The sequence below is a fragment of the Mauremys mutica genome, chromosome 9 (genome assembly GCF_020497125.1).
Source record: "Mauremys mutica isolate MM-2020 ecotype Southern chromosome 9, ASM2049712v1, whole genome shotgun sequence".
NCBI lineage: Eukaryota > Metazoa > Chordata > Testudines > Geoemydidae > Mauremys > Mauremys mutica.
The window spans coordinates 51,088,606-51,104,385 of NC_059080.1; the positions used below are offsets into that span (position 1 = coordinate 51,088,606).

General features: G+C 46.2%; 1 protein-coding gene across 14 annotated transcripts in view; it reads left to right on the plus strand.

Moving 5' to 3' along the window:
- The window catches only part of CEP63 (centrosomal protein 63), a 48,232-nt gene that overhangs the window by 14,057 nt on the left and 18,395 nt on the right, over positions 1–15,780 (plus strand). For 7 of the 14 annotated variants that reach the window (XM_045030067.1, XM_045030066.1, XM_045030065.1 and 4 more), the window contains 8 exons: positions 44–224; positions 2,298–2,393; positions 5,776–5,898; positions 7,025–7,138; positions 9,389–9,625; positions 9,944–10,089; positions 10,980–11,114; positions 11,699–11,813. In XM_045030067.1, coding sequence (XP_044886002.1) covers positions 44–224; positions 2,298–2,393; positions 5,776–5,898; positions 7,025–7,138; positions 9,389–9,625; positions 9,944–10,089; positions 10,980–11,114; positions 11,699–11,813 — 1,147 coding nt within the window. The remainder of the gene's footprint in view (positions 1–43; positions 225–2,297; positions 2,394–5,775; positions 5,899–7,024; positions 7,139–9,388; positions 9,626–9,943; positions 10,090–10,979; positions 11,115–11,698; positions 11,814–15,780) is intronic. The other 7 variants (XM_045030071.1, XM_045030069.1, XM_045030070.1 and 4 more) reach the window with 3 other exon arrangements.

Genomic DNA, 15,780 nt, shown 5'->3' on the forward strand with positions numbered 1-15,780 from the left:
CTTTTGTCTACTGTGCGGTTTTAGCAAGCTGTCTTCCTGCCAGCAGAGGGTTCTTGACGTCCTGCGAGGCAGAGCTGCAGGAGCTGATGAAACAGATCGATATCATGGTGGCTCATAAGAAGTCTGAATGGGAAGGGCAGACCCAGGCTCTGGAGACCTGCTTACGGATCCGAGATCACGAGCTTTCCTCTGTCAAGACTCTGTTGGATGAGAAACGCAAGGAGGTACAGCCCCAGGCTCACTCTGTTTAACATTCAGTGATATTCCTGTGCATGTTGTCCTTCAATATAGAATATGCAGAGCCAGCATAAATTTTCATAACATTCATTGTCTCTGCACAAAAATGTATCCCCGTCAGTCACTGTTTTGTCAGAAGCATCTTGTTTTTTGTTGGTGTTTTATTGATTAAAGCTCAGAGGTCAAGTGGTGAAAACTTCAGTGAAAAAATGTAAATGTGTAATATGTCAGGTCTGTTAACCCTGTGTCAGGGGAAGCAGGAACCTGCTTCACAACTGCAGGCTGCCTGTCATTGGCAAAGGAATGAGTTGCCTAACACCCAGTGTCATTTAATGGAAACTGGGTGCCTAACTCCCTGTTTGAAGAAACCAGCCTGGACTCTCAAAGCCCCTGGTGAGATCCCAGAAACACTTGTTCTGGTCACAGAAGTCAAAAGCAGACTGAATACTTCCAATCACAAGGGTAGTGAGAAAGTTAGTTGCTAAACTGCACCAAGTGATGATCCAGTGTTTTCCAAACTGATTTGTTTTTGAGAGCTGAGGCATTGGTTTTGTGGGGTTTCGGAAATATATGTAACAAATTCCTGTGTCAGTACTATACAGATAGATCAAGTAGCAAAGCTTCTGTGGTTTGTGTTTATAATGATATTAAACTTAACTCATTGCACCTTCTCTTGAGTGCTAGGAGATCAAGAGGACTGTGGTGGACTGTGGGACTGTCTCTGACCTTTAGCTGTACTTCATTTATTTTAAAATATTTTAAAAATCTTGCCTCCTGTTGTACAGCTTCTTTGTCCTGTTTGTTCCTTGTCAGCACATTGCCCTCCCCATAAGTAGCATGTTAGCTGCACTCCAGGGATATGGGGAAGGCATTCAAGTTTTAACACCTTGGGACTGGAATTTGCACCTTCATCACAAAACTTGTTGGTGGCTGAGTATATAAATTGTGTTTTGAGTACCTTTATCACCGTGGAACTGCAGGTATTTCTAGGGTCCCTAAACTACAGGTAAGTATATACATAACCTAGATTCTACACAGCTCTACTAATAGTTAACAAGACAATAAGCAGGACAAGAAAGAGATTCAAGTAGCTTATATTGGTAACATGCTGGGAATTTATTTTTTAATGCCCTACCCTCTTCTCCAGATATTAATGATTGACAGGGTAAGTATTAGGATTAGCATGTCCAGAATGCAGTTATTTGTATCAGGCCACAACCAGTATTCACAACCAGTTTGAATTAAGTTTCTTTGTACGGATCATGATCACACTTTTACCAGTTATATTTCATTGAAAACTTTTGAGAGATTCCTGATCACCAGAGACAAACTATACATTTCTTATGCTGAAATGTGTTTGTAAAATAAATATATAAAATTACATTGCCCAAATCTTTGTTCCTTTTCAGACATACAATTAGACAGGTCTCTGCCCTGGAGTTCTGGGAAGGGGAAAAGATGTGAGGAAAATAAGGAGGAATAATCCCACATTCACCTGTTTCAAAGCCTATTTTCTTTATTCCTCTCTCCTCCCTTCCCCACATATAGAATTTGAAGAATTTCTTCTCATTCCCTGCAGATGAATCAGCAGAGGTGGCTATCTTTGTTGCTGACAAATAGCTTGAAATGATAATCCATATTTCTGATCAAAGTGCCCCTCTCCACACCCCCCAGTCACCTTTTGGCATAAACTGAGTTTGGGAAATTTCAGTCCAAAAGATGCAAATTTCAGAAAACTGGCTGAAAAGAAGGGGTTGAAATGGAAGCAATTCTGCAAATTTAGATTCCAATCCACAAAGAGTTAAGCCCACACTTAAACTGATCCGTGGTGAGTAACCCCATTGAAACCAGTAGGACAATAGCATTTCTTGGGCCAGGACCTTATCTGTAACAGTTGCCACTACTTATACTATAATGTGTATTTATGTATGTAATATATACTATGAAATTAAAATACAGAAATCCTTCAATTTCCTCATCTACTGGTGAGACAGCCAGCTGTGTTGGAGTCTGCTGCTTGCTTCTTTGCTGATAGTCACTGTGTTGTGTTTTAACTTTAGGTCGGTAGGTTGCGCCAGCAGTTAGAACACACGGAGCAAGACAAACAAGGCATGGCTGTAGAGTATGAACAGCAGCTGAAGAAGTTTCAAGAAGAGGTGGGTTTCAGAAAGATGAGATTTGGTGTCGAAACACCAGTCTATGCCTTGTGGTCTGACAGATTAAATGTTTCATTTCATCACTGTCCTTTGACTGCTGTGATTTTCTTAATCCTCCCTTCCTCACTGGGTGCCAAAACAAGAGGATTGATTAGCAACAGAATAATATTTTACATTTATATAGTACTCTTCATCTCATTCCAAAGGATCTTTGCGGGGGGGGAGGGGTTGGATAGAGGGCAGGAGAGTTCGGGGGTGGTGGTCAGGGGGTGGGGAACAGGGGGGTTGAAAGGGGACAGGTGTTCCGGGGCAGTCAGGAAGGAGAGGAGGGTTTGGATGTGGGGATGTGGGTCAATCAGGGGCAGGGGTTCCTGGGGCAGTCAGGGGACAGGGAGAAGGGGTGGTTGGATGGGGCAGTGGGGGGCAGTCAAGGGTGGGTGTTCCAGGGGTGATCAGGGGACAGGGAGCAGGATGGGGCCGGGGTCCCAGGAGGGCAGTCAGGGAACGGGGGGGTTGGATGGGGCAGGAGTCCCAGGGGAAGGGTGGATGGGACTGGAGGCCGGACCACAACCCCCTCCCCTAACCGGTCCTCCATACAATTTCCAAAACCCAATGGATCCCTCAGGAAAAATCCACACCCCTGAGCAGCATAGTTAAACTGACCTAATCCCTGCCATTGACAGTGTTAGGTGGATGGAAGAATTCTTCCATCCCCCTTACTATTGCCTCTTGGCGAGGTGGATTAACTATGGCGATGGGTGAGTCCCTCCCATTGTTGTAGTGAGTGGCTACACTGAAGCACTATAGTCACGGAGCTGTAGCGTTTCAAGTATAGACTAGCCCTTATTGTGGCTACTTTCAGGTGTGTTAAAAAGCTGCAGAAGTTTACAGCCGAGGTTTCCTGTTTTCTCTCGCCCCAGCCACTCCTATGCTTGTGCCTGTGTTGCTATGTGTACAAGCAGTTGCTCTCCCAGCATAGCATGAATTTTAAAGAAAGCACAGCTCTGCAGTTGGCCTTTTTCATGTGAAATAAACATGAGATGACTTTTCCTACAGCAGATATATACCTCCCTCAAGAAATAGTCATGGTTGTCACTTTCTCTCCTGGCCACCATCCACCATGTGGTATACTGACTCCACCAGTGCATGGGCATGTGTCAGGGGATTTGAATTGGGCCAAGGGTACCAACCTCCTCCTGAAAATTGCTATGGAGTCTATGTCATGTCCCTGTAGATCAGAAATACTCTGTGTTTTACGGTCTCCTACAAAATCTCAGTATCTCCTTATCTTCGGGTTTTATCCTGCCGCCCGTTATGGTAGTCTGTGAGCACCTGCCATGTAAAGTAGGTTCAATTTGATAGTGACAGAATATCATTATTCTGGTGGCTTTTCAGAGGCTAGTGTGAAGTCAGTTGATTTCGGTCCTTTTACCAGTGGATGGGTGTCCATGTTCCAGAGACCAGCATGCCCATTGATATTCTTGTTGATATCTCGGGAAATTCTAGCTGTTGAATCAGCATAGATCCTGACCCTCCAGGCCAGGGCTGAAGGAGATTGGCAGGGGGTGGAGTTTTATACTGGTTCTGCCTGTATTCTTGTTCTTTGAAGATGACTTCATTCTCCCAGGCATGTTAATATCATTAAATTTACTTGACAAAGACTTTTAAAAAGAGTTCCACACTCCTCATTCCACAAAGGACATCCTGCCCACTGTAATGCAACAGATGCTGAGATTTTTCTGCAGGTGGGCTGACAGCATTTCATGTAAGTGCCTTAGTGATTACTTCTGTTTCCATTGGCTTGTCAGTAGTGTGGAGCTAAATGCCAGGAGAGGGTAGCAGTGCATTGACCTCTCATCTCTGGAGGATTGGGCTCAATTCCTGCTTACCATAGGTCATAAGTATAATTAATTTGGTAGTCTCAATTTAGTGTGCAGAAGACATCTATCCTCATTTAAAACCCCCTTACATTTCAACATGATGAACAGTCTTTGTTCAGGAAATGTCCCCACTGGAATAGTAGAGATGCTGCTAGGCCAGATTGAAGTGCGTTAGCAGATCCATCTTAAAGCTCAGGATTGGAATCACAACTGTGTTGTGGTCAAGACTGAGGTGCATTAGTATTGAACTCAAAAAGGGATAATGTGGTGGGGGTTAGAACAGGAGGCTGAGGAATCCTGGGGTCTAATCCCCGAACTGCTTGCTTTGTGTCTGTAGGAAAAGCCTTACAACCTCTCCCTTTCCCCAAGTCACCCATCATTATAAATGGGACAGTTGATACTATATATTCTATAAATCACAGGGATGTTGCTAGGCTAAATCAATATTTATAAAGCTCCAGCTCCCACTCAGCAAAGCGCATAAGTGTGTGCTTAATTTTGAACGTGCGCGTAAGTCCATCCCTGTTTAGCAAAGCATTTAAGCACATATTTAAGCACTTTGCTGAATCAGGAGATCTTCTGAAAGGAAGCATGGCTTTGTGGGTAAAGCACAGGACTGGGAATCATGAGATTTAGGTTCGCTTCCTGGCTCTGTTCACGTGTTTCTTTTATAACAATGGGCAAGTCACGAACCCACTCTGTGCTTCATTTTATCCATCTGTAAAATGGAGATATGTCCCCAACTCACAGGATGTTAAGAGTTTTATTTCATCAGTGTTTGTAAAGAAATTAGATAATCAGGTGGCAAATGCTCTGTTTAAGTTCAAAAGATTTGATCAAAGGTGCTATTTAAATGAAAAGTATTTATTATTCAGGTTTTTTAATAAAATTAGAATTCTAGTAGTAGACTTGGGTGACATTCTTTCTTAACTTTCTCCAGTCAGTGGGGAAATTTATGACCTAGCTAAGTAACTAATATGACAAGATGAGTGGCTATTGTATCACATACATTGGGATTTCATTAATGTCTTTCACCCACATTCTTGATAAGTTTGTAGTCAAGCCTCACAGCGTTCTATTTCTGTTTGGATGGTGTCACTCCATGTTTGTGTAACCCATATCTGCTCAGCAAGGTGCTCTGTCAGAAGTTTATGAGCCGGTACAGCCTTGGCTGACAGAGCTGGTTATTAGATATTTTAGTTCAGGCAGTAGAGGCTTCTGCCTTAAATCCTTAGGACCCAGGTTCAGTTCCTGCTGCTGCTGATCCCTCCCCCAGCGGGGCACCACCCCATGACACAATCCAGCATATTTTGATACTTTATGGAGTACATATAGTACTTTTTGTTTATTATACAGCTAGAAATCTTCTGCCAGCCAGATGGTCTTGGTTTGAGAGAGTGTCTCTATAAAATGACTTTGTCCCTTCCTTCAGAATGCTTCATTAATTTAATGCACTGTGACCTTAACCAGCATTATCAAAAATTGCACTGATTTCCTTGCAGCTAGGCAGGCTGAAGAGAAGCTATGAGAAGCTGCAGAAGAAACAACTGAAAGAAGCTAGGGAGGGTCCCAAGTGCCAAGGGGACGACCGGTCCGAAGTGAGCAGATTGACTAAGAAGATAGAGGTGTGTGAATAATAGCAGCCATGGCCATGGTTCATACAAATCAAACTGACTGTTTCAGGTTCAGTAGCAACTCTGAATGTTTAATAGGCAAGTGGACTGTGAGTGCAAATACTCAGTCCATTCATTCCTGCATTCGCTGTCCTTGTGCTCTCGTGGGGCAAAGGCTGTTTCTGCACTGCTCCTGTCATGATGTTGCCCAATTTGATTGGGATCCCATGTGAGTTCATGAACATGGTGTCCACCAATATTTTATAAAGGAGCGGGGCAAGCTGTCACAGATGTGTGTGTGGAGAGTAGGGGAGAACTGTTTGAAAATGTAAAAAGAAACATATGGTAAACATTTGTACTGCACCTAGGACAATGGTGGCCAATCTCTGTTGGGGCTTGCTGCTATTTTAATACAATTAATAAATGATATTATTATTATCACGGATTAAATCAAAGGTGAGTGGATGTTTTAAGGATAAAGGTAGAAAATTGCTGCCACAGGGTTTGGAGGAAATTCTCTGCATGAGTGTTTTCCAAGTCCAGCTTGTCTTTAATCTTACTACCATGATGAGACCAGCCACATTCTCTCACCTTTGATAGCACCACTCGGAACTTGGTAACAAATCTCCCCAAACACCTCTATGAGGCAGTGTCTGATTTCTGAGTTAAGAATTGCAAGTATGAAGTAACAATAAACTTAGTTTCAGAGTAGCAGCCGTGTTAGTCTGTATCCGCAAAAAGAACAGGAGTACTTGTGGCACCTTAGAGACTAACAAATTTATTAATAAACTTAGTGAGTTCAGTAGCAGCCTTTTCTTGTAAAGTTACAGGGAAGTAGAAGTGTTACTGCTGTGACAGCAAATCTGTAAAGCTGGTCATGAATCAGCACTCAACATCTGTAAGTAGCACTAATTGACATTAAGGTTTTAACTCGGAGAGAGCAATGCCACAGCACCATGTAAGGGTTTTTTTTACTGCTGAGTCAGTGCATTAAATGCCTGGCTAATGGTTTCCCTGTTGTGGAGGAAGGCCCACGAGTGTATAGTGTGGGACAGAGAACATTAGTGAGAGTTGGGAGGAGATGATCTTGACAACCAAATGGGTGGTGAACACCAGGTCATCCCAATCATCCTTGCAGGAGTTCCGTCAGAAATCTCTAGACTGGGAGAAGCAGCGGTTGCTTTACCAGCAGCAGGTGGCGTCACTGGAGGCCCAGAGGAAGGCTTTGGCTGAGCAGTCTGAGCTCATTCAGGTACAATTAATCTGTGCTGAAAGTTGTTCGCAGTGCCAAGCTAATGAAATCCCTCAAGTGTGAATCCACTTCACATCGCAACTGAAATGACTTTATCGGTCCTAATGGAATGAACTCGTCTATACAGTACAAGCCGTGAAAGATCTGAAGTCTGTTAATGGAGGCTGGCTGAACCTTCCCCATGGCTTCCGTACACTCAATCCCACTCATAAATATTAGCAGGGGGAAGATAGTAAGATGATGGTTTCTGGGAGTGGGGGAGGATTACAGGACACTCTTTTTAAAATAACTTTTCTGACATGTCATGTTCAAAACTATGTACCTGCCAATCCTCAGCTGTGTAACTGCAGCTATAAAGAAGTTGCTCTTTGAAAATAGTCGTCTTACAAAAGGCACTTGCCACACAGTAGCAAAGTAACAGCAGTTTCTAGCTCTGTTTTTTGAGGCTCTTAAAACAGGAGCAGAATGGTGCTGCTGTTCCTGAAAAGTTAATCCATTCTCGGAGCTAGTGCTGCTGCAGTAGTCTGATGAGCTGAGCCAGACCCCAGCTGTGAAGAAGCTTACACTGACACAATCACAGCAAATGCTGATAAGTAGCTCTTGTTGGGAGCTTTGCACTTAACGGGCTCCTGAATTGCTGCTGAGTGGAAGCTCTGGCAAGGAGGAATTTTGCAGTTTGCATTGACAGGATTGGAGCTGGCACTGATGGCACTTTGGGAGGGGCTAACACTAGCCGATCCACAAATGCTGAGTGGGCCTTTGAGCAGAAGGTCTCACCGCTGCTGTCTTTGTCCTTGATATTTCAGTCTTCTGAGGAGAGACGTGTCCTTGGAGCACTGGCCAGTGTGTTAGATCACAGTGTAGCAGAAAAACGGGACATTTAGGTTGAAATTTCCAAAGCAGTCTCGGGGACTTAGGCTCATGTTTTCCATTAAAGGTGATGGAAGATGTGTGCCTAATCCTCATGACTGCTTTGGAAATCCTAACCTAAAAAAATAAAACCTGTCACAGACACATCCTCAGAGCACTTTCTGTTTGTTTTTTTCTGACACGGGGTTGGATGAGATCTGCAGACCCCACACACACTCTTGCCCCCACCCAACCCAACAGTCAGGGGTGCCATTTTTCCAGCTAAGGACTATTGGATTCCCTTTTGTCACTGTAACTGCACAGGCTACTCTGGAGTAGACCTTGGCTTTCTCTTGCCCAGTGAGGAGTGCCTTCCCTCCACCTCTGCCAGCCTAATAAACTAAAGGCCAGCAACCGAAACTGGGTCTCCTACGTGGCACCATAGGACATTATGGCTAGTCCTTTCCTTTGTGGGTCTTAACTTTTACTTTCAGGCTTTCTCTTATTGCAGAAACTATCCATGAATTCAGCCAGTCTGGCATGTTGATTTCTTGAGCTGTCATGGGCAACCATATGTTCTTACTTTTGTAGCCATTGCTCCTTGTGATCCAGGTTTGTGTATTGATTGCCAGGGTAACGACAACACTGCGTATATTGGGCACTACATTAAGAAGGTGTTCAGAAAGTGAATATGATGTGGCTTATTTGTTAAGTTACATCAGTCTTCAAATAATAGGGAAGGTATTGTTTGCCAGTGATATGTTTAATATAACTATTCTATTCCTTTCCTTTCTCTAATTTACATTTAAAACAATAAAACCTTCAAATCTCAAGAAAGTGAGTGTTCTAGCTTCTAGTACTAGAGAATCACTGCATGAAACAGAACACGACTAGCTGTTGCCATCACTCCAGTTTCTAATTTTTGTTTGATTCCTTTTCCATCTATCAGGAGTTGCTCCTTGTCTCCATGTTGGATTACCAGATTTGCCTGGCTTTCTAGCTCATATATGGTTTTCCAAATCTGCTTCTACTTTGTCCTCTGGCTAGATCTAACCCCTGGGTTGATGGACAGGGAAATTAGGTCACTTTACTGTTCGCTCAATCTGTTGGGCAGTGTGGGTTGTCTGCTTTAGAGATTCTCTTTCCTTAGATGCCCTCAGAACCTCTTTTGGAATCATAAGGATCCTGTTAAATCCTTTCTTCTCCCCACCTCAAAGGCTGCACCTGTGTACAGTCCTGAGGCAGCGCCTCCTGTTGTTCCCTGAGGGGCAGCGCTGCTTTCAGAGAAAATGGCATGTTGCATTAAGAAGTATCAATGTGGAGCCTTCATGAAGCTTCAAATCTGTTTTTCACCTCTCTTTATATGTAATTTAGCTTTAACACAGCAACATCCTCTGTCAGCAGACTCAGCTCACCAATCGAAAGCAGGTGCTGGAATCTGTGCAACTGGCCAGCCAATCGGAAATCCAGCATTTAGCCAGCAAGCTGGAGCGAGCCAATGATACCATTTGTGCCAATGAGTTGGAGGTGGAGAGGCTTAACATGAGAGTGGATGACTTGACTGGAGCCAGTCAGAAGATTCTGGAGGATCACCAAAGAGTGCAAGAAGAGCTGGGGCATTCTAAGAAAATGCTGGAGGTTTGTGAGAAGTAGCAGTGAGAGCTGTCCATGGAGGGTGTTGAGGGTAGTTCAGTGCATTCCCTGACCATCACGAGCTGAGATTATCACCTGGGAGGTACAGTCACCCTGGAGATTCCCCCACCCTTCCATCAGTGCCTTTGTGTCAGGCTTCAAGCTGGCCTTGAGGCCGGCTTTGCACCCATGTGGCATTGTGATCCCATTACCTATCTAACACTGAGGGTTTCTTTTGGCATCTGAAAATTCATTTCCAGACCAGCAATACTAAACCGATTCTGTCCATCCCTGTGAAAGTCACTTCCATTTCCTCTCTTGTAGGTATTACAGGAGGAGAAGTTGGAGCTGAGAGTCACTCTGCAGTCACAGGAGGATTTCATTAAGAGCTCAAAGATGCATCAGGAGCAGTTACAGAAGGAGCTGGCTAGCATAACTGAAACACTGCACAGCAAGGAGCTCCTTATCAGGTCTGATCCTTGTCATCTAAATGTGGTTGACCATTACCCCACTAAATAATGTAGATCTGTGACGTTGAGTCACTCTCTGGGGCTGTGGAGCCCTTTCTGTATGCTTAGAGTCTGAGTTCATGGCTGTTGTATGCGGTAGGGAGACACTGTAAGGTAAGGGTGCCCGTTCTTCATTTCATTCGCCGCAGGTGTTAAATTGTATTTGCTTTAAAAGCAATGGGCATTCGAACAGTAAAGAAGTATTGTAAATAGAGAGGGATTCAGCCTTGCCTTTTGGTAGGTTTCCTGAGTCAGTGTGTTGTGTTTGATTCCCTTTCTATGCATTTCAGGTGAGCAGTGGAGAGAGAAATCATCCTTTGGCCACTAAATGTGCTCATTGAAGTCAGTGAAAAGGTCCCATTAACTTTAAGGACATAGGATCAAGGTTTCAGCAAGGTGATAATGATTGAGGCAAAGGCATCAGCACCTTTCTGCCTTGATACTAGTGGAGAGAGACACTGAAGTATACACAGGAGACCTAGCAGCTATGCCTTTTCCTGCAGCAGGGATTACTGAGCATCTGCCAGTGGGATTGAAATTGCCGAGTTTTGTTGGTTTTTTACTAATTTGGTGGCGGCCTGTCATAATCTGACTGAATTCAAACATGGGCCTGTCATCAGGATGAGACACTTGTGGCATCCAGAATGTCCACTGATGCCACATTATAGCATTATATTTTGGTGGATTTTGTAGAGCTAGAGTAGAGACAAGATGGTGAGGTAATGTCTTTTATTGGACTGCCCTCTGTTGTCAGAGAATAGAAAATATCACAGTTCTTATATCAACACACAAGGGTGTGAGGTGTGTCAAGAGACTAAGGCCTTCTGGGATGGTCCTGTGTTTGTGCATAGGTCACTGGAAGAACACCTGCATGAGAAACAGCTGTCACAAGAGTTCCCAGAGCTGGAGCACGTACTCCTGCAGTTGGATCTTGCACAGAAGAATGAAAAGAACCTACAGTCAGAGGTGGCTCGTCTTGAGGGCAGGTAGAGGACTACTTCAAAATCCAGTAGCACACAGACAATATGGCACGTATAATGTCTTATTCACCAGTGCTGTTAACCACAGTAGAATCGTCCAAACCACTAGTATTTTAAGTGTCCATAGAAGTCTGAGTCTAAAATCTTACCACAGTGGGACATTAGGGTTGGTTTGTTTGTTTGTTTGTTTTTTAAATATACCTTTTAGGTTTTTAAAAATATTTTCTTTAGTCTGCTTAGACATGCCATTTTCTTTTCTAATGGAGAGGGAAATCTTTGTTAAACTAAACAGACAGACAGCTGCTGGGAGCTACATCTCATCTTTCCTATTCTGAGTAAAAACTGTAATGGGATTTCTTCCACTGATGGATCTGTAGAGATGATCCCAGGTTTACACGGGAAGTTGGTAACTTTCCTTGGGTAAGGAAAAGAGAAATGCCTGTATCTAATCAGAAAAGATTGCAGCAGTCTTTGTCTGTCAAAATGACTTGGGTAGAGAACATAGATGTGTGAATGCCGGTTTCCTGAGACCACCTGCATTGTGGCTCATAGGGGTGTTTTTAAATTGTGATTTTTGTTTTTGCCCCCAGCCTGGGAGCCATAAATGCCAGGTGTATACAGCTGAGCAAGGAGCTGATGGAGAAGTGCAAAGAGCTGCGGGTGATGGAAGAACACCACTGCCAGGCCAAGGCTGAGATTAAGAAGGTAAGACCCCTGACTCTTGGAGGAGGCAGAGCGAGACTTTAGGACTAGCTAGCACAGCTGCCCACAACACATCTCAGTGTGCTCTGTATTAGCAAAGCTAAGAAAGGGATGAAAGAACAGAGTGTGTTGTGGAGGAAATGGTTGCCCAGAATGAAGGGATGGGAGAGAACTGACCCACACGCAACTGACCCTTATGTGTCTCTTGCTCTCTCTCTCTCTCTCTCTCTCTCTCTCTCTTCCACTCAAGGTTAAAAAAAAAAAAAAGAGTGGTCTTGGTCTGTGCTTTTAAAAGTGGCAGTGGATGGCTGACAGAAATAAGCAAGGGAAGGGCCTCACTGAAATAGCAGTTCTTCAAGTGATTGCTCATGTGCATTCCAATAGGTGTGTGCATGCACGATCATCAGAAGGTTTTTCTCCTAATCGTACCCATCGGGTTGGCTGTGGAGACCCCTGGAGTGGCGCCTTCATGGGGATGTATATAGGTCCCTGCCAACCCGCTGCCTGCTCAGTTCCTTCTTACTGCCAGTGACAGTCTCTTGCATTTGCAAGTGGCTACCTAGTGGTTCCCTTTTCTTATTTTTAAATAGTTAACTGATAGCTGTATAGTAGGTTATAGTTAGTTAAGATTACTTTGAGGGGCTCTCCCCCACCCTAGTTTTCCCCAGGCAAAGGGGCATGCCTCAGTCGCAGGAGTTTAAGCCGTGCAAAAGGTGTGCAAAAGCTATGCCCAGAGGCGATCCGCATGCTGCTTGTCTTAAGTGCCTAGGAGAAGGTCATCAGACAGACAAGTGCCCAATATGCAGAAGCTTTAGACCCAGGACTGTGGTTGAAAGCTCCTTCTGATGGAGTCGGCCCTCTGCCCTCAGCCAGTACCGGAAACGGCACTGGCATCATTGGTGCGCAGCACCCCGGCCTCGGTGCAGGTTGCCCCGGCACCGAGGAAGGAGCATCGGCACCACTCCCTGGCTCATAAGGCCAGATCTAGCAGGCGGCACCACTTACAGTCCCCAGTACCACATAAGAAAAAGAAGGCGGACAGCGATCGTTCCCCCGTTAAGAAGCTGCGAGGGGATTCCATCAGGGCGGCGTCCCACAGCGGGACACCCTCAGCCGTTCTCAAGACCTAGCATTGTTGACTTCAGCCCCGACCAGAGGTCTGTCAAGTCCGGTGCTGGTGGACTCCCTGACTCCCCTCCACGCCAGATACCTGTGAGGCAGCATGGGACCTTATTGCCATGACGGCGCAGTTCCTGGCCCTGCAGATGTGAGCTCTGGCACCGCTGCAGATGCCGGCCCAAGTTCAGGCACTGTCAGCGGCACTGACGACAGCACCGTCTGCAGCATCTATGACGGTGCCACATGCGGCACCATCTCCAGCACCATTCACGGCAGTGATGGCGGCACTGCCCCATGTTCATCATCATGGCAAGCCCACGATGTTACAGCGCTGCTCCCCATCACCCCAGTACCGCTCCCCGGCACCATCAGGCTCTGCCTCACCTCGTGGTTGGGTTCAGAGTACTCTTCTGAGTCGCAGGCTGAGTCTTCTGGCTCCTGATGCAGCTGGTACTGCTGGCAGTCCAGCACCGCAGAGTTGTGGACTTGTTGGCACCGGCAGTATCCTTGCTACCCCAGTGGCAGGGCCCAGACAATGGCCCTTTTTGGACTCCTTGGGCCTATCATCAGGGTCAGGGCTCCAGGGCCGCATCAGTGGCATCCGCACACTGTGGGCCCCCCCACACACACTCTCCCCAGCAACGTTGTTGTCTCGCCACACCCCCAGGGCTCCAGAGGACCCCGGATGAGACAAGGAATCTGAAAGGTCTACTCAACTGGTGGGCTCCAGCTTCGAGTGGCCAACTAGCAAGCGGTACTCAGCTGCTATGCTTTCAGTTCCTGGGGCACATTAGCAAAGTTTCAGGAGTTGCTCCTGGCTGACTCATGCAAGGAGTTTAATATGCTTCTCGAAGAGGGCAGGGTGGTCTCAAGATCCTCCCTCCAGGCTGCGTTAGACGTGGCAGACTTGGTGGCTCAGACTACGGCCTCCGCCATTACAATGAAATGCAGCGTGTGGCTGCAGGTGTCCAGGATACCACAGGTGGTCCAGAACACGATCTAGGACCTGCTCTTTGACTGTGCAGGCTTGTTTGCCCAAAATACGGACTCTTGCTTGCACAGTCTTAAGGGCTTGTGGGTGACTCTAAAGTCCTTCTCAGATTCACCGAGATGGGGCTTCCTTGATCCCCATAGTGCCAGCGTGGCCCCACCGGCACTGATTCGCTAGGCTGTTGAATATCTCAGTGGACAGGCCGCTAGCCCTTCCCGTGTGCCCGACCCTCATTACACAGGACCATGGCCGTCTGCAACACCCCAACTGGGAGTCCCTCCACCTCATGGCGTGGAAACTCCATGGTTGAATCCACTTGAGCTTCAGTGTTCGGACCCAGTGAGAGAGATCCTGCTGGGAAGTAGGAAACCCTCCACTCATGTCACGTACCTGGCATAGTGGAAGCACATTTCCATCTGGTCTCTGCAGAGGGGCAGCCCTCCACAGCAAGCGCCAATTCCCCTTGTTTTGGACTACCTACTATATCTCAAGCAGCAGGGGTTGGCAATATAATCTCTCAGGGTACACCTGGCTGCCATTTTGGCCTTCTACCCAGGGGCAGCTGGTAGGTCAGTCTTCGGCAGTCCCATGGTGGGCTGGTTTCTCAAGGGCTTGGACAGACTTTATCCCCAGGCGTGACGTCCCATTCCCCAGTGGGACCTCAACCTGGCCCTGTCCGTGCTCATGAGGCCCCCTTTCGAGCCCATGGTGACCTGCCCTCTGTCCTACCTTTCCTGGAAGATGGCCCTTCTGGTGACCATAACTTCGGCCAGAAGGGTCTCTGAGCTCAGAGTGCTGACTTCCGATCCTCCCTATACCATCTTTTATAAAGATAAGGTGCTGTTATGTCCTCACCCCGTGTTTCTACCAAAGGTAGTCTCCCAGTTTCATGTGGGCCAGGACATTTTTACCTCTGTTTTTCCCTAAGCCACATTCCAGTAACAGAGAGTGAATGCTCCATTCCCTGGATGTCAGGCGTGCCCTAGCATTCTACATTGAGCGCACAGAGCTATTTTGTAAGTCACCACAGTTCTTTATTGCAGTCGCAGAGAGAATGAAGGGGCTTCTCATCTCATCCCAGCGCATTTCATTGTGGATCACAACATGTATCAGGATGTGCGACAACCTGGCTAAGATTCTAGCCCCTCCGCTGACAGCGCACTCCACAAGAGCACAGGCTTCATCCGCAGCATTCCTTGTGCAGGTCCCTAGCCATGACATATGCAAGACAGCAATGTGGTCTTCCATCCACACCTTCATGTCACACTATGCCATTACCCAACAGGTGAGGGACGATGCAGCCTTTGGCAGGGCAGTCCTGCATTCAGCGTCCAGGTGAATTCCGACCCCTCCTCCAGGGAGACTGCTTGGAAGTCACCTATTGGAATGCACATGAGCAATCACGCGAAGAATAAAAAATGGTTACCTACCTCTTGTAACTGTTGTTCTTGGAGATGTGTTGCTCATGTCCATTCCAAATCCCACCTGCCTCCCCTCTGTCAGAGTATTCCAGCAAGAAGGAACTGAACAGGCAGCGGGTTGGCGGGAATCTATATATACCGCCATGAAGGCGCCACTCCAGGGGTCTCTACAGCCGACCCAACAGGTACCACTAGGGGAAAAACCTTCTGACGATCGTGCACATGGCGCGCACACACCTATTGGAATGGACATGAGCAACACATCTCGAAGAACAATAGTTACGAGAGCGAGGTAACCGCTTTTCCCATTATACTGTAGGTAGGAAAATGTGATACTTTCTGGACAGAACTATAACACCCAGAGGACTGTGGCTGTTTTTTGTACATTAGTGCGAGGCTAACTGACGTATACCCTGTCCATATATATGGGGTTGTAGAT